The 23179-nt window shown below is 39.2% G+C and overlaps 3 protein-coding genes across 8 annotated transcripts in view; all 3 read right to left on the bottom strand.

Annotated features, from left to right (window-relative positions):
• The window catches only part of eif2ak3 (eukaryotic translation initiation factor 2-alpha kinase 3), a 42699-nt gene extending 34498 nt beyond the window's left edge, over window positions 1-8201 (bottom strand). The window contains exon 1 of the mRNA XM_017302398.1: window positions 7658-8201. Within this exon, the coding sequence (XP_017157887.1) occupies window positions 7658-7974 (317 nt within the window). The 5' untranslated portion in view covers window positions 7975-8201. The remainder of the gene's footprint in view (window positions 1-7657) is intronic.
• Window positions 8202-9695: 1494 nt separating this feature from the next.
• Window positions 9696-15576, bottom strand: rpia (ribose 5-phosphate isomerase A (ribose 5-phosphate epimerase)). Of its 2 annotated transcripts, none has more exons than XM_008398804.2 (9): window positions 15161-15550; window positions 14700-14760; window positions 14329-14384; window positions 13149-13208; window positions 13014-13078; window positions 12868-12936; window positions 12638-12779; window positions 10850-10949; window positions 9696-10740 (listed from the first exon to the last, which is right to left on the bottom strand). In XM_008398804.2, exons 1-9 carry the CDS (start codon window positions 15362-15364, stop codon window positions 10643-10645), a joined length of 855 nt encoding a protein of 284 aa, XP_008397026.1. In that variant the 5' UTR covers window positions 15365-15550; the 3' UTR covers window positions 9696-10642. The 2 variants fall into 2 exon arrangements, with proteins under 2 accessions (XP_008397026.1, XP_017157847.1); XM_017302358.1 differs by having other exon boundaries at window positions 10648-10740; window positions 10850-10972; window positions 15161-15576.
• Window positions 15577-20862: 5286 nt separating this feature from the next.
• slc4a11 (solute carrier family 4 member 11) overlaps window positions 20863-23179 on the bottom strand; it is a 143818-nt gene continuing 141501 nt past the window's right edge. For all 5 annotated transcript variants that reach the window (XM_008398802.2, XM_008398798.2, XM_008398800.2 and 2 more), the window contains one exon: window positions 20863-21424. In XM_008398802.2, the coding sequence (XP_008397024.1) occupies window positions 21358-21424 (67 nt within the window). In that variant the 3' untranslated portion in view covers window positions 20863-21357. The remainder of the gene's footprint in view (window positions 21425-23179) is intronic.

The raw sequence follows: 23179 nt of genomic DNA, 5'->3' as shown, positions 1-23179 counted from the left end.
TGTGGAGATGGATGTGTGAGAGAGGGGGGGGGGTTGAAAGGTTGGCGGTGGGGGTAGTTGGTTCATACAAAGCGACCGTCCTCTCTAGTCTCACCTGGAAATGCTCCCTGAGGTGCGCCGTCGCCCCAGCGGAGGGCCCCGGGAGCYGGAGCATCAAAGCTGGGAAGAACCGTCGCATGTAGACACGAAAACGGGTTCAAAACACGCATGCGAACACGCCGACAGGTGCGACGCCAAGCTTCCGGAGCGCGAGGCTCCGACGCAAAGACGGCGGAGGAAAGGTGGGGTGACAGCTGACAAGGCGACACAAGAGCGCTGCGCGTCACCATCTGAAAGCCGGATCAAAGCAGACATCTAGAATATTTATAGATTACAGGTACAGTGATGGATGGTGGAGGGGATGAAAAAGACAACAACTGCAAATATCAAACTTTGAGAAAAAGATGTTGACATCTGGATGCGAGAATGTGTTTGAAGTGATCGTGTTTGGAATAAGGCAAATTTATCTGGGTGGTTTAAGTTGTGATTCTGTCAGCAAACATAAAACCAGAGTGGATAAAGAGGTRCGGCATGCTTAAGCAAATTCAACAGTGAAACTGAATTATGACTTAATAAGAGATGTAACAGGATTGCGTCTGTTTGGATTGGAAAGGAGGTGGCTGAAGGTGAAGTACTGAACGGAACGGTGGGAGGAAGCAGGCTGACCTCATTCATACTGAGGAGAAATCCTTGATGGTTTCACAGCTATTGATGCAACAGCTCAGCTTCCTCTGCTTTAAGTTACTTTTATTTTTTTTWGTTATTTTTAGAGTTTTTTCCGAGTCTCCTTAAGTTTGGAGCAACAAAGCTGTCAGAAAACAACTTCCTTTAAAAGTGAAGTTATTTTCAGATTCTTATCGTACATCGCAAAAAGAACAAAAAACTCTTTAAAAGACACAGTAGTTATACTGGGGAAAAATKTTGKKKTTTTTTTTGGTTGTTGAGTTGTTAACTCCTGTCATGACTCTCTGGGATCAGTACAGATCAGTATTTACCTTGCAAAGGGAGCTGAGGTCAAATCCATATGACTGGGCAGTTTGAGAGCCTGCATTCATGTCATTTCCATTTCCCAGCAGAAGAAGCAGCCCCAGCAGGCGTCCAGTACGTGCTGCTTCACATACTGTTAAGACAAGTTGCTTTAAAAATTTGCTCACCTAATGAGGCAATGCCATTCGAATAACAGCCTGAATCTCTCATCATGTCGAGACGCCGCAATACAATGAAACTTATCCTGACAAGACAAGCTGGAGCACTCTCCATATCCCACAAAAACAATCCTGGAATCCTGTTTTCTTCACATACTGAAGACATTGCAACAAAATTCGTTTAAATCTAATTACTGACTTGTGAGAAAGCAGATATACTGTATTAACATCGCAAAAAACAGGTTTGAATTTTTTTTTWAAATCTCGATATTAAACGAGAGCCCCGTTCAGATCATAGTTCTGCAGTGAACAGATGTTTTTATATCATTTAAGACGATCCATGGACATTACGAGCCCGGTGCTGTCAGAGCACGAAGTTGAGATTGTGGAACCAAAGGGGCGTGGCATTCAACTCACAGCTCTCACRTGAGAAATGTAAAAGGCTACGAACACAACAGGTAAATGCGACCCATGTCCGACGTTTTCACAGCCCCAACTGACAAAACTGTCAGCTCCAGATGTTCAATAATTTCAAAATGTATCCATAGACGGCATCGTCCATTATTACGTCCGTAAACAGCGTGCTGCTATCTGACATCTACGTTCTTCTTCTGCGTACGCGGGTCACCACAGGGGCCGTGGATTGTTCACWCAGATGTCTGATTGAGGTCGTATTTAATTAGTATGAACGACCACATGAAAAAGAAATGTAGTAAAAAATAACTACATTTACAACAACAACAACAAAAAATTGGAATAAAGACCTGCTGTTCGGACGTAGCCTCAGTTCTGTGGCACAATCTTCACTCAGTTCATTCAAATATTGAAATACAAGCAAAGCTGCTGTGCACCGTCCTCAACATGCTGCCTGCATCAGACTCTGCTGAGCARCACATTTGTCAGATCAAATGGACTCTGGAAGGTCATGTGGCACTTCTGTCTGCACTGTACACTCCTGCTGCGTCTGCAGCTGTCTTCACGTTCCACCCAGTGTCACCCTTTACTCTTCATCATGTCTGGAGTTTTTATTCTTTTATTAATTTTTTTTTTTGTGGACTGTGAGGTGGAAGGAACATGTGTAGATCAGGTCGCAGAACGATGGTCTGAAATGGAGTTAGTGAAACCTTCATCCCAACACAAACTCAATGAAGATAACACATTGAAACCATTAACAAGTTCAACATCTCATCTCAACATAATGAAATAAAGAAACKTTTACCACAACAACAAACAGTAATCCCATTMYATTCATCAGTCACTACAAGAAAACAAGCTTGAAACTTTGCTTTCAACCTTCTGAGATGAGATGAAAAGTTTAATATTTCACTTTTAAACTTCTTTAATTTCATGATATTATTTTCGACATTTTGAGATGACTAACCTTATSGCAATAGAACGATGCTATAAAATCTGGCTGTCTATCACATGAAATAGTCAAACTTAGTACGATAATAAACAAGTGGAWAATTTAATGAGGCAGTTGACTGAGAAAAAAWAAAARSYYMAGTCTTCTGTTGTGATAATGTGATGAAAACGTTAAAAATATTAATAAAAAGGTTMATACATAGAAATAAGTTYGAGGTATTCTTTTTACAAGATATCTAGTAAACAAATGTATGGCAACAGGATGAGATTAAAACCATTCTTTCTGACCTAAAGGGACAGTAAAACTTATGATAAAAATCTCATTTATGATCTCAATTATCATAATCAGGTAAGGTAACAATTTATTTACAGTTTTAAAACTTTTAATTCTTAGATGACAGTTTTAATGAACCCCAAAAMCTATTTAGAAAAGTTACACAAAATCACAATCATTTTTTTGAAYTTAKAAATCCAAATAGTTTGAAAATGATGAGACGTCTAAAATTTTAATTCTTATTAATTCAAGATTTATGTCCGACATCCCTTAGAAAATTCATGTATAGCCACAGCAGGTTTTTTTTTTGTTTTTTTTTACTCAACTCTAAGTTGTAATTGGGCTCCAAACAAGACGAGCTTCCAAAAACCAACAATCTAATTCTGGTGCCAAAAAGAAAAGCCAGCAGAGAGCGAGCGCTCCCGTTTCCAGACAGGTGGAAAGACTGCAAGCTGTATGCAGCAGACTATATACCCGAGGGGTGACATTAAAAAGCAATGTGTATGTATGAGAGCGTCGGGTGAAGAAGCAAAGGGTAAGATGTGAGCGAGACTAAACTCAAAAGAGCGAGAGACAAAGAGAATCATTTCAAGGGGAGACACAATCCAACAGAGACATGCAGAGGGATGAGGTGCAGACACTCTCTCCATGTTTTAACACCCACATAAAGAGCCTGAAAAGTGTTTTTTTTTAGTTGGTTTTTTTTAATTATTTCTTAAGTTTTTAACAAAAACATCATACATTCTACTGGTTTGTGTTCTGGTAAGAAAACTGTTCCTAAACTTGTGGAGAAATGTATCGAAGCATTTAAGGTAAAGTGGAAATTGAAGCCATTTCTAAACGCTAACAGCTAATATTTGGAAAAGAATACGTTAAGAATGTGATGCGGAAAGTGACATGGAGAGAGGGGGGAAAAAGAGAGGAGGAGGAGGAGGAGGAAGAGGTACACAGGAGGAGATGAAGGTGCAGAGAGGGAGCAGGGTGTGACCACCACCAGGATGAACGTTCAGGAGTTTTTCCTGCGGCTGCTGAGGTGACAGACGGGAATATTCTGCTTCTTTCCAAGCAAACTGCAGCCTCTATCTCCAGCTCCAGCAGAGCTGCAACGCTTCAGTTTATAGCTTCTTATAACAAGACRTGGGCTTTAGTAGAGCACAACTTCCACTTTGCCCGTTAAACGCGGAAAATGACTTGTTCTGTAGAAAAACATGKAGGAAAAAAAGATCTTTGCTTACTTGTCTTTTCCAAGGTTAAATACGTATTAAAATTAAAATCCTCCATTCTTTCAGACAGGAGCTTCCAATGACTAACAGTGTAGCATCTGAGAGGCTCCTAGCTGGGAGAAAGAAGGACTCAGATGGTTTTACAAGGGTAAGCATGTACCACCCAGTTTGTTGTTTTTAATCAGGGYTTATCAGGTTTTTAAAAGTTTTAAAACATTTTCTTTTACCAGTATTTTAAAAGTCAATTCGATGAAATACCATAGAAATGGCTGAAGTGTCCAGACTGTTTGTGGGTTTTTTTTTTTAGATTTAGGTTTTACTTGAGTCCATCTGTGAGGATGTCACTGCATTCAAAATTGTCTGAAAAATAATTAAATAAAACCAAATAGCTTTTTAAAGCCARCTTGTATTAGCATGTTACATTTATGTTAGGTTGTATTAGCATGYCATACATATTTTAGCTTCTATCTGCATGTTTTATGTTTGTTAGCTAGATGTAGCATGTCATACCTATGTTAGCCTGTATTAGCTTGTTACACTTATGTTAGCTTACATTAGCCTGTTAAATTAGTTTATTATATTTATGTTTGTTTGTATACTTGTTATACTTATGTTAGCTTAACATAAGCTTGTTGTGCTTATGTTAGCTTGATTATCTTGTCATGTTAGCTTATATTAGTTTGCTACACTTATGTTTTCTTGCATTAGCTTGTTATACTTAGAGTATTATACTTAGTAGTTGTATTAGCTTGGGAAGCTGACATACCTTTGTGTAATGCTACTTGACATGCTATTTATTGGTTGGCGTTTGCAAGTCCAATCCAGAAGCTCTATTTATTTTCCTTAGAGCTGATTGGCTATACCCCCAAGAGCGAATATAAGTAAGTGTTAGCTTCTGCAGTAGTGCCAAGATGGTTTCCACTGTAAGTATTAATGCATATTAATGTGTATTTGAACTATTAAGTGTCTTAGAGGTGGTCTCAAATATTCACAGATTTTAGCTAATCACTAACCCCCATAAATACCAGGACAGCACTATATATTATTTTACAAGCAGCAGGCGCAAGTCTTGACCTTTATTTTTTAAAACAAAAGCAATTAGCTCCGTAATCATGTTATGCACTCACTTAAACTTTTTCTGCTACTGTAACCCTGTGTTACTCTTACTCGAGGTTATCACATAATTGGAATTTCCTATCAGGCCGAGWCTAGTCGGGTGTCATCATGGAGCTTTAATATGAGGGAAAGGTTAAAAGGACGGACTTTGATAAAAGCACTGGMGTTATGAAGCGCTTTTCTAGACATACYGACCACTCAAATCGTTTTACACTAGAGCCACATTCACCCGATCGCACCAACACACATCCATACCCAGGACTGCGTTTTGAACAGCCAAAGTGAATCCAGTCGCAATAAATTTGAACATAAAGTTCAGAAAGGGTGCTGGAAATCTTCAAAAGGTTCAACCAACTCTCCAACAAGGTCTCCACTTTGATAACTTCAGTCAAGCTCCCGAATGAAAGATTAACAGAATGTTTGGAATATCACACAGAGAATAATTTAGTGTAGGACATTTTACACTTCCACACTTCCAGCACCAAAAAAAAAAGAAGAAAAAAAAAAGAAAGAAAGAAAAAAGGCCACTGGAATAATCAGGGTCCACAAGGTTGGATCTCAGCCTAACCCAACATAGCTGCAATGGTCTGTGGAAAATACATAAATACTATAATAGGAACACACTGCAGCAAACACCTACAGTGGGCGTTGAGCCTCCTGTTTACCAAGGAAGACAGTATTGGTGCTGCACCAGCGTGCCCAGCGCTGCAGCTCACTTCAGGCAGCAGCTGCTGTGTGGTTGAGGTGAGACATTCAACTCTTGACTAGCAGCTTTACGGTGGATTTTCACAGGTGATACAGTAAGAACAGCACAAGTACAACTCCGTACACTGGAAGAAGCTTATATCCTGATAGATTAAAGTCACGCTGAAAACAGCTTTTATGTTGTTCTCCTATATCCTTCTCTTCTCTGAAACTCCACGTGAACTGATTGTTAATACCGTAAACAGACCGATTTACCTAAGCAGCTGACAGGAGGCTATACACACCGCAGCATGAGATGCTTCCTCTGTTGTCAAGTGAGGAGAAAGGCTTCCACTGAATCGGAAATGTAACGAGGTCTTTATAGAGCAACGGGACCAGAGGAATAACGGTGATAGTTGAAGTAAAATAATTCAATGAAAGAGATGTACCAACAAAAAGTTTGCAGGTATTAGACTATTAATAATGCCACATTTCTGTAAAACTGAGAAACTATTTTATCTGTTTTTGAAACCTCAAAACGGTTTGAGTTMTTTTTATTGCGTAAGGACAGCAATAAAAAGAACTCAATCAAAACAACATTCAACACACCTTAAAACACTGTAATTACAAGTAATTACAAGTCAGTTCAGGACCCTGGTCCAAAAGCAACAAAATTTGCTAAATAATTAAACCATTACCTAGAGAAATTGTGAATTAAAATAGTAAACAAGGACCTAACATAAGTATTGATGATCTGGTCAGGATTTAAATTAGATGATGCTGGTTAACTAGGCTGAAAATGATTGAAATATATCCAACAAAAGAAAATATACTATATTCACAAAAAGCAAGATTATGTCACTATTTATTTCAATGAACAATCTATGAATATGTGAACAATATCTGGTMATCTCTGTGAGCAGGGCTAACATYACACTTGTCAAAATATTTGGTCTGAATTTTACTTGTTTTGCATGTTAACCGGTCAGATCTGACTGGCCATTTAACTTATTTCTTGGAATAATTACGCACAGATATCACATGTTAGATATCTTATATAKCTAACATATGSATTTATTTCAAGTTTAATTTTTGTTGGTGGAAATAAAATTATTTACATGCAACATTGCGGCACTATTGGCGCTCTATACACACTTTCCAGTTCACTGTTGCAAACACGCCTTCGACAGACTGCAGAAGAACTTTCCGTTTCATGTTTCTGACCGAAAGGATGAAGCGTGTACTGTCCTGAGACGCCAAACTTAAAAACAAAACTTATATTATTTGTGAATATATWTAAAGAATAACGATGAGCTAACCCCAAAACGAATGGCAACCCAAACGGTGCAGATATATTTACGCAATTTTATCCAAAGACTCCCCAAACCCATTTTCGGACACACTTGTCAACATCGCGATATCTCAGTTTTCATCTCTGACAGTCTGCTGGCATATTTCACCAGTCTTTAGTCGTTTGGTTCCCAACACATTTTCAAAATGACTGATAAATTATACAGTAAAATTGGARATTAAAAAGCAGTTTATGAATCAATGAAGCATTACCAGATAGATAAACAATAACTTCTGTGCAGCACTATGGCGGAAGGATACTCCAAAAGTGTGTCAAACACAATAAATGATTCTTTTAGCTTTTTTACTTCAACATTTTATCTTTGTTTAGCTTTAAATATGAACAGGCTTATGTGTCACACTGGAAATAGCATATGTTTCCAGGTCTTAAACGACAGTGTCCGATAATGGGTTTCAAGCTACTAGCTGTGTCGCTCTATATGCATTTGTACTGTAATTACCTCGTAGGTCGAACATTTCCGTCACTTTCTCCCCGGGATTCTTCGGCCTCCCCTGCAGACCAGTTCTCATCGTCCTCCACCGTAACGTCAGCTCCAGTGATCGCGCTGCCCGTGTTCTCCATGCAGAGCTCCTCCACGGCCGCGGTGGCACCATGTTCTCCCGAGGTCGCCGCCGAACCCCGGCTGTCGGACCCCGGCTCCAGTCCGGTGGCGGAGCCCTGAGCTTCCGAAGTCCCGAAACCTATGAGCGCTTTCAGCAGCAGCAGCAGGAGCACCAGGGTAATGCTCACGCTTCCAAAGTGAAGCCCCCTTTCCATTTGTAAGACTGGCACATTAGTAAAGTAGCTGATTTACATGCCACTAAGCAAGTAAATCTGAACATGAAAATAAAGAAAGTGTAAAAACCGAAACGATATAAAAAATATTCGCTGTGTCTGGAAATACGCCCCACTTGAACGTGTTCTTTAAGTAAACATAAACAGCCTCTGGGACACCATGTTATTCCCTTTATACTAGACTGAGTCTTGCCTTGGTTACCCTAAATCCCGCCTTGTTTCTACACTAGGATTGGACACTAAAAATCATTCTTGCCTTCACATTTAAAGTACTATTCTCTCATTGCGCAATTTACTGCCAATCACGTGTCCTCGCACACTAAGCAGAATCTGATTGGATTAGGTATTCGTCAGTCAAAGGGGAGGGCTCACAGCGTACCAGCCCCCCCAAACAGTGACCGACATTGGCTGATTCGCTGTCTGTTACGTAGATGCAGGCGTCCTGTCAGAGCTGACGCAAAAAAGTCCCTGATGGCAGTTCCTGTTGAAGGTCGCCGGTTGGTYGGATGTGWGGCTTTCCGTCAAATAGAGAGGTCGTTTCGAGAAGCAACGACACCATTGGTTGATTCGGACATCTTGGATGAGCTGGATTGGTTCATTAAGACATCACTCAGCGTGGTTGTCAGGACCAGTCAACATGAAATCTTCAACGTGGCTTAAAGTTAAAGCGGTACAGTTCCTGTTCCTGGTCACGAGTTGTTTCTCTAAATAAACAGTGTAGTGACATAATACCTGCATTACTTAATGTCTCCGCCGCCACTTTACACAAATTTAATCAAGAAAGCTTTTTTTTTTTTTTTGAGTGACTTCAGCGAGTCGCTGTATATAAAAGTGAGCTGTTCGCTGCCAACTATGAAGTTTGTGTTTTTAGCACCACCTCCTGGTCACACGGCGATATTCAATCTAAAATCTGCTAGTCAGACTTATGTAGAGCATCTACAGAGCCTTAATAGTAAGTTGTTCTGTTTTGCTATGAATCATAATTTAATCAAGGTAAAATCTACACTTATTGCACTTTTTAAATACATTTTAGTCTGTAACTCCATTATTTTTAGTTAAAAGACAAGTAGTGAACTTTACACTAAGCTGAGAATGCTTTAAAGCCTGTCTGACGTAACATTTTATTCATCTCAGCTCATTTTGACAATAAACTTCAAACGTGAATAACCATAATTATTGGATCATGAAATTTTTTTTTTTTTACACTCAACTTTTATTGGAGCAAGTTGTGTTCCAACAGTTCCAACAGTTTAGACATAAAACAAGCATGGGTTATAATTTGGTCCTGTATGGGTTACAAGGAAAAGGAAAAATAATTAAAAAAAAAAATTAGTCAACTGGTTAAAAAAAAAAAAAGAAAAAGTTGCTGGTGCAAAAGTATTCATGCACAGTGTAGTTTTTGTTCATTATGTTTTTAGAACATAGCTTTTCACTTTAGAACCTTTATTGACGTACCGCAGAATCACAGAGACAAAACTTTCACGGTTTCAATTCAACAGTGGCTTTTTGGAAACTGAAAAAATGTCTTATTGGTATCACATTAGCCAGGATGTGACGTTTTCAGTCTCCCACAGTTARAAAGATGCATATTCAAGCATCAAATTACAGTATGAGGCACTGTATCACCAGTTTACAACAGATGCAACCAATGACAGCAATCTAGTATGTAGAAAATTCTACTGTACCATTTATTTCTTTTTAAAAAAAAGCCTATAAAGGAGAAAAATATATAACTTTTAAGAGGCAACCTGATTTATTTGAAAGATCAAAGCAGCAACACAAATCTCAGTTTTTGAGATTTGCCCACTATATTTGTGTTGGAAGGTTGTTTTTTTCATTAATCACCATCATCACTGGGTTTCGTTTTTAAAATGAGCTTATGGCACAAGACTCCCTGCTTCCAGACGCCTGGTGTGAGGAGAAACTAACGCAAGTTTGTCACAGGCACAAAAGAATGAAACAATAGAGTTAATGTGGCAAACTCTGAAGTTGCAAACTTCTCAGCTGACTCGTCTAACCAGCTGCAAGAGGAGCTGATGCAACCCATGAGGAAACAGCCAGCATTTTCYAAACCTTTTCAACTTCTACTACCATCTCTCTCTTTTCCTTTTGACAAGGAAATGGAAAATGAGCCACAAAATGATGAATGCCACAAAGTGTTCTTGTTGAACGTTTAGCTTCAGAAGGATGTGTCGTTTCTGCTTTGTTAGAGGGAACGTTTTACGGCTCACCTTTGCTCTTTATGGTACGTCAGAGTTTGTTTTGATAGATTGAACGTAGCCGAATCTAAAAGTTCAAACCTGACTGCTCAATCCTTGAACTCTGATCTGTTATTTGCGTATTTTTTATAATCACACCAACATGCAGTTAAGCTTTTTAAATGTCATTTTAAAATCAAAAGGCACAGCTTTGCTTTATTCAGCTGAACTCCGGTGACCCGGTCAGCTTTAAAACCCAGTTCAAACTCCTAACAGTAAAATCTGCCAGCTGGCTTTTTCTCATCAGGCACTTAAAAAAACAACAACATAAAATCAGAAGCAGCACCTTCTGAATGTGAAAGTAAMTTATTTTGCGAGGTAAGTGAGCTTCCCTGTAGCTGGGGTCGGGTTGTGAGCGTGGCACTTTGTGGGYGGAGCCTGTGGYCAGCTCATTAGCTGACGGGAGCCTTCCGAACCTTCACGCTTCCATCTTCCATCCCAAAGTATGCCCGTTCGGCCATGTTGACGAAGAGCCCCGTCTCCACCACACCTACAACACGAAAACCTTTTCAGTGCCATCAGAAATCTAAATATTTTCAACGTTCACTCTGTGCATGAAGCAACTTTTCTGTGGATTTGATGTGACCAGCGTTCCTCACCGGGAATCATCTTGATGGCAGTGTTGACCTCGCTCCAGTTCTGGACGTGCTCAAACTTCCAGTCCAGGATGAAGTTGCTGTTGTCGGTGACGACGGGACCCTGCAAGTCAGACAGCACACAGCCTGGTTCTGTTCAGAGCGAAAGGAGCTGCAAAAGCCTGACTGCGTCACCTGACCTGGGTCTCTGGGCGTGTCTGACCTCGACCGCAGGGCGACCGCTAGAAGCTGCCAGCTGACAGACAGCAGCTGAACCACTGGGCCATAAATGTTATGATGTAAACAAAGCAGGGCTCCATATGAGATCAGCTGGAAACCCTTTGAAATGTTACTATTATCCCTGAGGACAGTGACATCAGTGAACCACCGCTGCTCATTTTTAGAGTTTAAGTTAAAAAAATAAAGAAAATCGCAATTGTTTTTGTTCCCCCCCTTTTTTTTCCTCAAAAACAAAATGCAAATGACAAAAAAAAATGTTCKAAATTTGCTTTCATTTCAACCATCCCTTCTGGAAGTTGATCTGAAGTCCATATAAATACACGCTGTAAAACAAGATGGTGGACATCAATAAAAACTACACAAACCCAAGCAGTGAAAAAACAAAACAAAACAAAACGGATTTTCCAGAAGTTAAATCTTTATAAACAGAAAATTTGATTAATGGATAAAATCCATTAATAGCCCAGCCTTAGATACTTTCCATTTTAGGGTCCCAATGAATGTTTCCACTTTAAGATAAACAAGTTGTTTTAATATCAAGACATCTGAATACAAACAYTGTTCACTGTTTTATTCACCATAAAGTTTCCCCACTTTTTCTATGACTATTATTCCCATTTGCTAAAAGTAAACCTGTCACCTAAAATGGACTCAGTTGTTCATGTGTCCAGGTTCTGAGTCTGGCTGAGGATCAGGCCGTTTTGTGCTGCGGCTAATAAAACCATAAATCACATCATCTGAATATTTGGATGTGTAGAATCCTTAATGGTTCCACATCAGATAAGCYAAGACAGACCTGGCTCCAGAGGAATTTATCATGTTTATTAATACAAAAAGAAAATGCCAATGATGCTCAGATTAGCATARGTTTTARCTCATATGCTGCACAAATGTCAGAAGCTCATTAAATATCTGAAGTCTATTTCTTTAGATGTAAAATTAGACAGTATGCTGTCTATGCTAATACAAATATTCTGGATTGCGAATGAGAGTAATCCTGAATTTCCTGACAGCCTCCTGTTCTGAAATCTGCCTGGTCATAATCTGTCCTTACCTCAGAAGACCCTTCATCATCATCATCATCATCATCATCATCATCATCATCATCATCATCCCTGCTGCTGGCCTCTGATCTAATGTCTCCTCCCTGACTTTGCTCTTTCTTTTGTGACAATAAAGATTTCTTTTAAATAATGTAAAAAACAATATTGAGCGCAGAAATGAAAGAGGATCAATTTTATTCCTGAGGTTAAACAACCAGCCAGGGATGGAGCGTAGCCTGGGCAGGAAAAATATGACAATACATAAGACGTATTCCAATGAATAATTTGTGTTCTACCTTCGACGAAATCTAACTAAAGACTGAATCAAAATCGAATCAAATTGTGACTCAAAACTGAATTGAGGTTCTTTACAGTACGCAGTCCTAATCTCCAGAAATAATTTGCAACCTTAGGCTGAGAATTAAACTGGAAAGAGAACAACAGCACTGAAAGAACTCATGTGACGACAACAAGAAAAGTACTTCTGCAAGAGTCGCAAAAGTGAGAGAAAAAGATTATTCCTACTTACTGCTTTACTGACCGCCATCCTTAAATTGACCTCCCCTCCGAAGCGCTTAGCTATCACCCTGGAGACGGGAACGTACGCCATGGGGATGACCTCGATGGGAACGCCCTTCTTCCACTGCTCCCCCAGAACTCTGGAATCCTTTCTGGGACGCAACATTTTTTTCCGTGAGCCATGTGCTTTTAAAAACTGGGAAAAAAAAATTCACACCACTCTCACTAGCCCATGCAGACCTGTAGTCAGCAATGACGACGAAACATTTCGAGTTGCCGGCGACAATCTTCTCCTGAGTGAGACAGCCACTGCAAAACGGAGAGAGGACGGGTCAGAAAGGTCGACGGGGCCTCAAGCCGAGCCGTCCGCGGCAGAACACGCTCACCCGCCGCCTTTAATCAGCGTGAGCTCGGCGTCCACTTCGTCTGCGCCGTCGATCGCCACGTCCAGCTGAGAGCAGAAAACACACCGTTACTGCCACGTTTGGCTTCCACCGGCATAATGCCAACACTCATCGTACCTCTGGGTGTCTTTCCAGGTCCGACAGCGCCAGGCCGTGCTGCAGGATCAGCTGTCGAGCCTGAGGGAGGAGAGCGAGCTTCGGTTTGAGTTCACTGAGGAGCTGTGCTGCTAAACTCAGAATGGGTAGAGATGAACACACAGCGGCTGTTTCATCAACGATAGAGAAGAAAGTAATGTCCTCTTTTGTTTTTGATCCTGCTTTAATTAAAGATGGGATTTTATTGTCCTCACATATGTGACTGAAGATAAAATCGGTCCAGGACCGATGAGGATGAGGGGCTGCACCGACAAAATTCATTGTGGCAGACTGTGGATCGGCCGTCAGTTACGTGAAACTGATCTTCTCTGTTTCAACAAAGGTCTGAAAATAAGACCCTGCTGTGAGAGAGGGCATCCTGACAGACAACGTCATGACTGCATGTGTGAGGTTAACAGTTGAAACTCAGCAACTTTGTCGCAATATTTAGCTACCTTTCAGAAAAAAGAAATATTGGAACCGTCCCAAAATCAGAATGGGCTGGCCAGCTTTTTTAAATATCAGTGATCGGCCAGAAAGTTGCAATCAGTGCAGCTTTACTATAAACAATTTAAAAAATGATTAGATTACACCATGTCACCCACTGTGGAAGATTAATACCAGAAAATAATGACAGTCTAAACCTGGCACAATGGAGAGTTAATCACACGATGAATTAAAATTAGCTCAATCATTTTCATTCTGATGATTCATATTTCTGAAGGACAATTTTGTTTTCAGAGACGTCATAATCTATTTTATTTACGGTTTCTGTTGTGTGTGGGCTTCATTTCTTGTTTCTGGTTGTGTTTTATTCTGGATATTTAAAACATCTTGCAGTTACAGCGTGGAGTGTTTTCTACAAAATTAAAGTTTATCTAGAACTGTTTTTGAGAGGGACAACTGGCATTATTATGCCATGATCAATATATTACTTGAAAATGGTCTCAAAACAACAACATTGTAATCATTTCTGGGATAATTTATCACCCTGCAATATTTGTTATTGTAGCAGGCTTAACTCTAAACCACACTGCTCTGTGGAAACGTTTGAGCAAGACATGGTTATCGTGTGGCAACTTCTTCAGAACATTTGTGAACACATGAGCGTTCACTTCGCCGAGTCAAGTGAGACTTGAGTGTTTTGGGTACTTTGACTCACCTGGAAGGAGGTGGGCACACACACGATGTTGAGCTTTTCCTGTCGAACTCTCTCGGCTGTGTCGGACGACGCACACCAAAACAGACGGAGAGAGAGAATTCAAGAGGCAAAGTTAAAAACTGAACCAAATCCTGTTCAGCCACTCAGTTCTGTTGTGAACAAGGAAGAATGTGCAGAAGTAACAGTTTCTTAACTAAAATAAACATCGCTATCAGCTCCACTCTAATCTACTACATTCCACTGCATAAATGCATCCACAGTGGGTGACATGGGGTAATCTAATCATCAATCTGATGCAACTGTGACTAGACCGAATTTTGAGGACTGCATTTTCCATGTCAGACATTAAAGCTTATGGAGGCTTTACTCACCTAACCGGTCCACAGCATACACGATGGTCGACCCACTACCCACTCCCACCACCTGATTGTTCTGGAAAAGAAACAACCCATTCAACCATTTTACACATTTAAATATCAGCAAAAATATACACGCATATAAAATGATCTTTGCATACAGTATTCACCCCCCTTAATGTGTTAAACACTTTGTAATGTAATCATACCGTTAACCTAATCTAACTGTACTGTTGTGTACTTAGTCGTTAAAGCAGAACAGAGTTAGCTCACCAGCTGGGAACAAGTCCGCATAACACTCAGCTAAGTCGCTTTAGATAACATCAATACAGCAACATGGCATAATGTGCATTTATCTGGGAATTAGGCTAACTATGCTAACAGGCTGCGCCTAGCGGCTGTACTTTACACACAATTCAGGAAAAATATGAACATGTCTGCTTGTTAGCTAATAGCGACACGAAGGTCCGCTGTACCTGGACGTTGTTATCCACGGCAGAGTACGCTGCTAGTTTCTTCGCCTCCTCTGCCATGTTGGCGGCTACAGACTGACTGAACCCGAGCACGTGTGTGCAACGGCTCAGGGAGGATGGACGAGAGAAGGGAGGAGGAGGAGAAGAAGAAGCAGTAGCAGCAGCAGCTGTGAGCTTACGGAGGAATACCCACCTCTGGAGTGTCATGACCCGCCCGCCCCCAAAATAATACGACACACACACGCCAGCGCGCGGACGGACTCAGTCAGACAGAAGCGTCCCCCATTCCTTCAGGTAGTCACGAGTCAAATGAGACACTCTTCTGGTCACGTATTAATGACTGTTTTCATGTACTGCCTGCTTTATAGCGGTTCGTAGGCATGCGCGCAAGTTAGGTGAAACAGCGACGCCATGTGGACGGTGCAAGACAAACGTGTCGCTGTTGCATTTTATTTTATTTTATTGCATTAGTGATATGCTACACAGGAACACACAAAAAGAAAACAAAAGCACACATTTTAAACAGTGCTGCAGGTTGAATATCAAAAATGGACCCCAAATGGACGGCAAAATACTAATTAGGAACACCTCTCCGTGTTAATAAAGATGATACATCGAACGTATGATGATGGCATCTGTGAGAGGGGGGCAAGTTTAATTGGCCGAGCTTAAAATGCTCAGTGATAATTGGCTATTATTTGCAGAGAAGTATTTATGAACAAACGGAGCTCAAACGCAAAGATTATATTCATAGCGTCACCTTGTTTCCAAGGTAACACAAACTAGGACGACTATTCTGTGTGACAGAGTAAACAGTTCCTTTCAATCCTAAAACTGAGTGTTAAAGTAAGTTTTTAATACGCTGAAACTATTTAATAAATGTTAATAGTGTTATTATCAATAAAGAGAATGATCTGGAGACCTCGATGCGCTTGTCCCGAGGTCGACTTCCTTCCTCGGTTCCTTTGCCGCACGTCTTCCCCCCCTTTTCTCTGCCTCCTTCCTCTCGGATTACTGTCAAATAAAATCAGCTATAGTCTTTTTTTAATTATCGTTTTTCTTAAAACTTTTTAAAAGGACAAATTAAACAAATGTAGTCTGAAGACTCACACCACACTTAAAGCATTTTAATACAAAACTAAATGTGTCATTTTTAGTGAATTTGCCTAAAATATTTCAAATATTTTATTGAACCTCAGTCAGTTAAGGTCTGTATATCTTTGTCAATAAAGAACCAACTGTGGTAACACCCTCCATCACAGTAAGCAAACACATGGAGGTGAAGGTGAAAAATTATATGAGTAACTCTGTTCAGCTGAAGTTCGCTGGAGAGGCAAATTAAATTTCTAAGGAAATGTAATTCACTGCATCTTGTCCTTTCAGCACACTTCCAAAGGTAATTGCAGAATTGCGAACAGTTACCGCGGTGATAATTACAGACTAGCTTTCTAATGTTTCTAAACATTTGTGCAAAAACTATTTGAGGAAAAAAGTTGCATGAGAAACACCATGGAGGTGAAGCTGCATCCTTAGATTTAATGAAAAAGTAGAAGCAGAAACAGAAAAGGTGATAGATCCTGGGTTTGTTTTTGCAAAGATTACAGTTTACTACAATAGAAACTGAAGGATTATGGTTGCTTTTTTGTAAAGCTTCATTATAAAATAGACATTTTATTAATGTGGAGTCCCACAAGATCTGATGTTCGGACCTCTAATTTTAACTTGTACACAGTGGTGATAAAAAGCATGTTTCCCCCCTATATGAGTCTTTGTTACTTTCTATATGTTTGTCAKAAATGTTTCAGATCATCAAACTACTTTAAGTGTTAGACAAAGATAATTATTATTATGAACGGAAAAAAAAAATCCAACCCTACAGCCTTGTTTCAAAAAGTGGTTGGGTCAGCCTTAGCAACAACAACTGTAATCAAACATTTGCAATGAGTCTTTGCAAAATTGTCGTAATTCAGCCACACTGCAGGGTTTTTAAGCATGAGACCCATTTTTGAAGCCATGCCACAGCATTTCTATTTGATTCAGATCAGGACTTTAACTAGGCCACTTGATGTTCTCCTTAACACCTGTTCAGACCTGAACCTGCTGGTGTGTTTTGGATCATCATCTAGCTGCAGAACCCAGGTTGGTTTCACTGACAGACGGCCAGATGGACAGTCTCCTTCAGGACGTTTGGTTGGACAGAAGGATTCATGGTTCTTCCTGGTCCTGAAGCAGCAAAACGGCCCCTGAGCATCACACTGCCACCATCGTGTTTTACTGTTGGTATGAAGCTTCTCTTCAGAAAGTGTTCTTTTTATGAGAGGGAGGAATGAAGGAAGGACACAGAGAACGAAAGGATGGAAATAAGGAAAAAAGAGAAAAGATGGGAGAATATAAAGAGAAAGGAAGGAAGGAAATAAGAACAGAAGAAAAAGAGRGGAAGGAAGGAAAAAAAATGGAAGGACAGAGAAAAAAGGAAGGAAATAAAGAAGGGAGAAAGAGAGGAAGGAAAATGAGTAAGGATGGAAGGAAGGAGAGTGAAAAGGGGGAAGAAATGAAAGAATAAAAGAAAGAGAAAAGGAAGTGAAACAGAAGGAAGGATGGAAAGATAAGGAAAGGAGGAGAAAGGAAGGAAAGAAAAAGAGAAAAAGGAAGAAACTGCTAATAACTTTATGTAGCAGTTTTAATGTTACCAAAAAGTTATGAGAAGAGTGACGACATCCATGGAAATATTAACATCACTACTACTTTTATTTGGCAAACAGCTTGAGTTTCTCTTTTTCGGTATACAGTTTATATATATTTATATATATATACTATAGTAAACCAACACATTCTGTTTGATAATCATTTTTTCTCAGTTTTATACATATTACAGCTTACAAATATAGCTGATCTTTTTGACAAAATTACAGATTCTGTTTCCAACACCTAAATTAGTATGCTATTATAAAAAAATCACACGTCACACATTCATGATTAGAAAAGGTAGGGCTATATGAAATCAGGAAAATGAACGAAAACGAAAAACAACCACAGTTTACGCCAAATTTTTTCCATCGAGACGACCGGGGCAGTCAAAGGTTTCCCACGAGTAGAATGTCTTTCGCTCCGAATTCGACCGGCCAGTCCTCTGAGAGGAGTCTGCTGCTACTCCGAAGAAAATCACCGGCACAGTGAGGATATCGAGGAACAACAACAATACCGCCACGTAGGGAGAAGAATAAGTAAATCTCTGCTCTCAGTCCGAACTTAGAAACTAACTAGGATGAACGTTTGATTAAAAACTAAACTTTGCATCGCAGTATTCCTTTCCAGCCCGGCATCTCCTTTTATTTCTCGCTCCGTCCATCGGCGCAGTCTTAAGGCTTAGTCTTATGCAAATGCATCCGAGACTTTCTTTCACGCCTCGCGATCTGCAGTGCGAGACGTCTGCTGAAGTTGGACATCTTTCTTACGTTTTGTAGGACAAAGTTGAACAGAACTGCATGAAGGGAGCTGCYGTTCAAAACCAATAAAACCAGAATAAAACCCAAAACTGTCGCCGCTGACGGGCAAAAAAATGTTTTTTTCTTTTTTGCTCCTCGATGTGTGAAATCACTGGACCAGCTGGGCGGGTCATACTGAAAAGGTGCTGCTTTTGTTAAAAAAAATTACAGCTGGCCTGTCATTGCTTCAATCCCAAAATTGCCCCCCAACTTCAATGAATTTCCTGGTTTTTTTTATACAAAGTATTGCTGAATATCAAGCGTTGCATTTATATTCGTGTGTAGTTACCGTTTGTTCGACTTGCTACTTGTGTTTCTTACGCAGATTTTTAAAAACCCCGAAATGAGACATGCTTTAAGCAAACCAGTGCTCAGATTTTTTTGTATATATATATTTTTTATCATTTAATAACATATAGCTCTCCGTATTCCTGCATCACTATGTGAGAACATTTTCACGCACTGATCTACAAAAATAAAAATTAAAAATAAAAAACAAAAAAAAAAACAGGAGCAAGTTGTTCCAAATCTCGTATTTGAACACTTGCTAAAAAACAAAAGTAGAATAAAAAGATAGACTAGCTTAATCCGGATCTTTTATAGCYGTTTTGTCGCAAACTTTTTAACCGTAATCTCCTCCATAGCTTTGATGCTGATAACATGAAGCTGGACTGGACTTTGACATGTAAACACTGTAGCAGAGCTAAATGTACACTGTAAAAACACTAAATCTGAACTATTTCTGGTCTAGTTTCATGAGCCAATATCTCAGTGCACTTGAAATAATACAAAATATATAAATGGCTGTTTTAAGTCAATAATTCCTTAATATTGATGAGAAATCACTAGTTACAATTGACAGATTATTACATTTATCACATAGGGAAAATGTTTTAAGTGAAATAATCTGCCACATTTTCATCAATATTAAAGAATTATTGACTTAAAACAAGTTTCTACATCTTGCTGAAAAGTTAGTTGTAAGTCAGTTTTGTCTTATTTCAACTGTACTAAGATATTTGCAGTAGAAAAAGTACTTGGTGAGGTTTGGTGTTTTTGCAGTGTAAGACACACAGACAGTGGAATGGAAAGAAGCAAACAGGGTAACACACTGCTCTCAGTTCAGGGTAAACACACCTCATTTTCATTTTTAAAAGATAAACTATCATTATGATAAATAAATATTCTATTTAAAATTGACCGATAATATTTTAATATATTGCCGTCATATATTCGGATTTTTTCCCCCTTCTCATTAAGATAAAGATATCACTATATGTTTTTGGTTTGTGCTGTCATTCTAAATTATTACAAATAATTRTATATACCCGTGGAATGTTTTTTTTTWWAATTATTATTATTYGTCTAAAGATGGATTCCACCTTTAAAAATAMATTTTCTAAAGAGCTGGCAGAYAACTAGATGGAGGATGGAGAGGTACTGTGTGTATGACCCAAACGCGCRCACACACACAAATATACCTTCTGATCTCCTCCTGGTACAAATGTGACACTTGTTGGAATGACTCCGAAAACTTAACATGTATGTGCGCAAGTGTCATCCATAGCAACCGCTAAAAGGTGCAGAAATGTAAAAGGCTGGAACGCTGCACAATGACGAGGAAAAGGCGGACTTTACAGTGGCCAAAATGCAGTGCTCTAAACTGACCCGTTCAAAGTATTTAGGTACTTTTAAACACAGTGTCTGTGGGTAAAACATTTACCCATACATAGGTGCATCTCGGTAAATCAGAACATTATCAGAAAATTGTATTATTTTGGTAATCCAATTCAATACCCACTCGAGAATTTTTTTTCCTTCCACTCAGCTTTCCATTGGCTGCAACACAGCGAGTTTCTGCTGGAAACCGTTAAATCAGCAAGATTCCTCATGCCTCAAAACATTTCTGTATTAAAAATATACCTCTTAATTGGTCTTATGTAAAAAATTTTTACTTCTGAGAGGCTGAATTATAGGTTTCCATAACTAAAAGAAAAGAAAAATACGCACTTTTCGTATAGACTCGCATTTTAAACAGATTTACCAAAACAAAGGAACCTTTTCATGATCTCCGACGTATCGAGATGCACCTRTAACTGTGTAAAAACAACACAAGTGCAAAATGTCAAAAAGCGATCAGGTTCATTACTTACATTGTGCCATTAGCCCCTTTCTTGGTACAATTTAATGTACCCTTGCAGCATTTCTTTTATTTTCTTTTTTTTTTATTATTATTATTATTACTTCCACAGCATCAGAGAATACTTGAAGCACCTGCCCCCACACACTGCAAAAAGGATATTGTAAAGTGTAACCATAAAAAGGTTGAAGCTGTGAAACGAGAACATAGACTTGTTATGGCACCGCACGATCCGACGTGGTCAAACAGAGGCGAGACGGGAACAGTCACTTTTCTTGGAGAACGCTTGTTTCACAGAGAAATTTTCTGTTCGCTTTYTTGGAAAATGTCGGACCCAAACTCTCGGCTCTCTTCCTCTCTCGGCATCCCCGCGTTTCCAGTGCTTCAACGGACTTCTCGGATACAAAAAAATCTAAACAGTCCGTGTTTTTTTTYYTTCTTTTTTTCCCCCTGTTTGCRCCCATATAGTTTTGCATCAAAAAATATGTTTTTGTTAATCCTTTTTCCATTTTTTCTTTCTTTCTCGTTCGCTCCCATGGACTCTGTGAGGATCCAGAGCTTGAATCCTGGTGAAGCTACATGTGTTGGGCATCCATGATGTCCAGGTATTTGGCCTCAATGATATGAGGAAGCACGTTGTTCCTGGAAGCAGAACAGAGAATATTCGTGTCAGGTCTTATTTGTTACACTAGAACAAAGACTCAATGACGCTAAAAACAGAGTATGGCATAAAGATTGGTTAGATTGGGGCTAAATAAACAAAATAAACTGAGCAGATTCAATTACTGTCAATGAAAGGTAACCCAAACCACTGCTGCCTGAGCTGATCTTAAATCATTGTTTGTAAAGGAAGAGAGTCTAAAATTTCATTATTGGTCTTATGTACAAGGTTTCTATGTATACTGGGGGAAAAAAATAAGTAGATTTTTTTTATTTTCTTGATTTCTGGAAAAAAAAATCTAATAATACTTTAACAGTGCTGTATTGTTTACATTATTTATATTTGAATTACATGTTTAATCTTCAATTTGCCACATTACACTATTATTTTTTACATACCCAAAAGCTAATTGTTTTTGTACTGAATACACAAACATACAAATCAATAAAGGTGCAGTCCTTAAACTGGATCTGAATGCCAGGCGCCAAAATGGCTTCTTTTTTAWTAAATGGAGAAAAATGTATCAAAATTCCCAACTTCTGCTTTAAAAACTCTTTATTGTAGAATACTCCCAATTCTTAGTTGGCAAAAATAATAGTTACAAATAGGTGAATRTTTTTCAAAGTGAGGGCCTATAGGAAGAGTGAGGGGCGCTTCAGAAAGCTGAGAAAAAAATATCAATTGACATTTTTTAATCATAGATGTTTTAGTCATAATTGTTTTATCATAAAATGTAAGCTGTTTTTCAAAAGTTATAAACTATAGGTAAAARTAGATTATTAAAATCAGATGTGGCATGCTCTTCTTTCTGATTGGCTGCCATTCAAATTCATCAAGCTGCTTTGTTCCTCAAGCTARCATAGCTAACATAGCTAGCAAGCACAAAACGGACAAGAAAAAGACAGAAGCAACCCTGCTGCCACAAAAAACAAAGAACTCCTGGCTGACTAAACTCAGAAGCAGGMATGTGCAGAGGGGGGAGCTGKGGGTKCTTGAGCACCTGCCCTTTTTGCTCCTTGCCCCCAAGTGCCCTTTTGGTCAAATTTATTATTTTWAATYTTTTTGTATTATTTCCTAAGYCCTCTTCTGACACATAAAAACATATGCTAAAATTCTTTGCTTTTTTGTTTCTTTTTTGTACAACATAATAAGCCGGTCACCTTGTTACCTTTGACCTTTGCCCGTGACGCATGACGCAATTGCCTCTCGCGCAGTGAGATAAGGCGGCTAACTGCGGAGCTCAACGTAGTGAACGTTCCAGATTACAGAACAGTTTTTGGTGAAATATAAAAAAAAACGTTTTTGGTGAATAAAGTGGAGTAGACTTGCTACTTGTCAGATGACGGAAAACGTTGAAGTATCGTTTCTGCTTCAGCTCGGAGTCGCGGTTTWAGCAGAGAGGTAATGAAATACAACAGACACTGACAGGCCTCTGCGTCTGCGTTTCTCTGAAGAACTACTGAGCGGGAGGAGACAGACAGGTGAGGAAAAACTGTTCTTATCTATCGATTCACTATTTTTATCATACAGACATTAGGCTGTKGTTGTTGTGCTATTAGCTAGCTGATAGCTAACGACTTTGCTAGCAAAGCTAGATAACTAAAAAGCTWCTCCCCTGTATCTTTAATGATAGCAGTTATTCTTTAGTATTGCTTATGCAATAAGGGCACATCGCCCGTCCAAAACCGATCATCTCCATAATGGATATATGTCCGATCTTCAAATTTCCTTTGCTG

This window comes from Poecilia reticulata, linkage group LG22, assembly GCF_000633615.1.
Source record: "Poecilia reticulata strain Guanapo linkage group LG22, Guppy_female_1.0+MT, whole genome shotgun sequence".
Taxonomy (NCBI): domain Eukaryota; kingdom Metazoa; phylum Chordata; class Actinopteri; order Cyprinodontiformes; family Poeciliidae; genus Poecilia; species Poecilia reticulata.
This window is presented reverse-complemented; position numbering and strand designations above follow the sequence as displayed.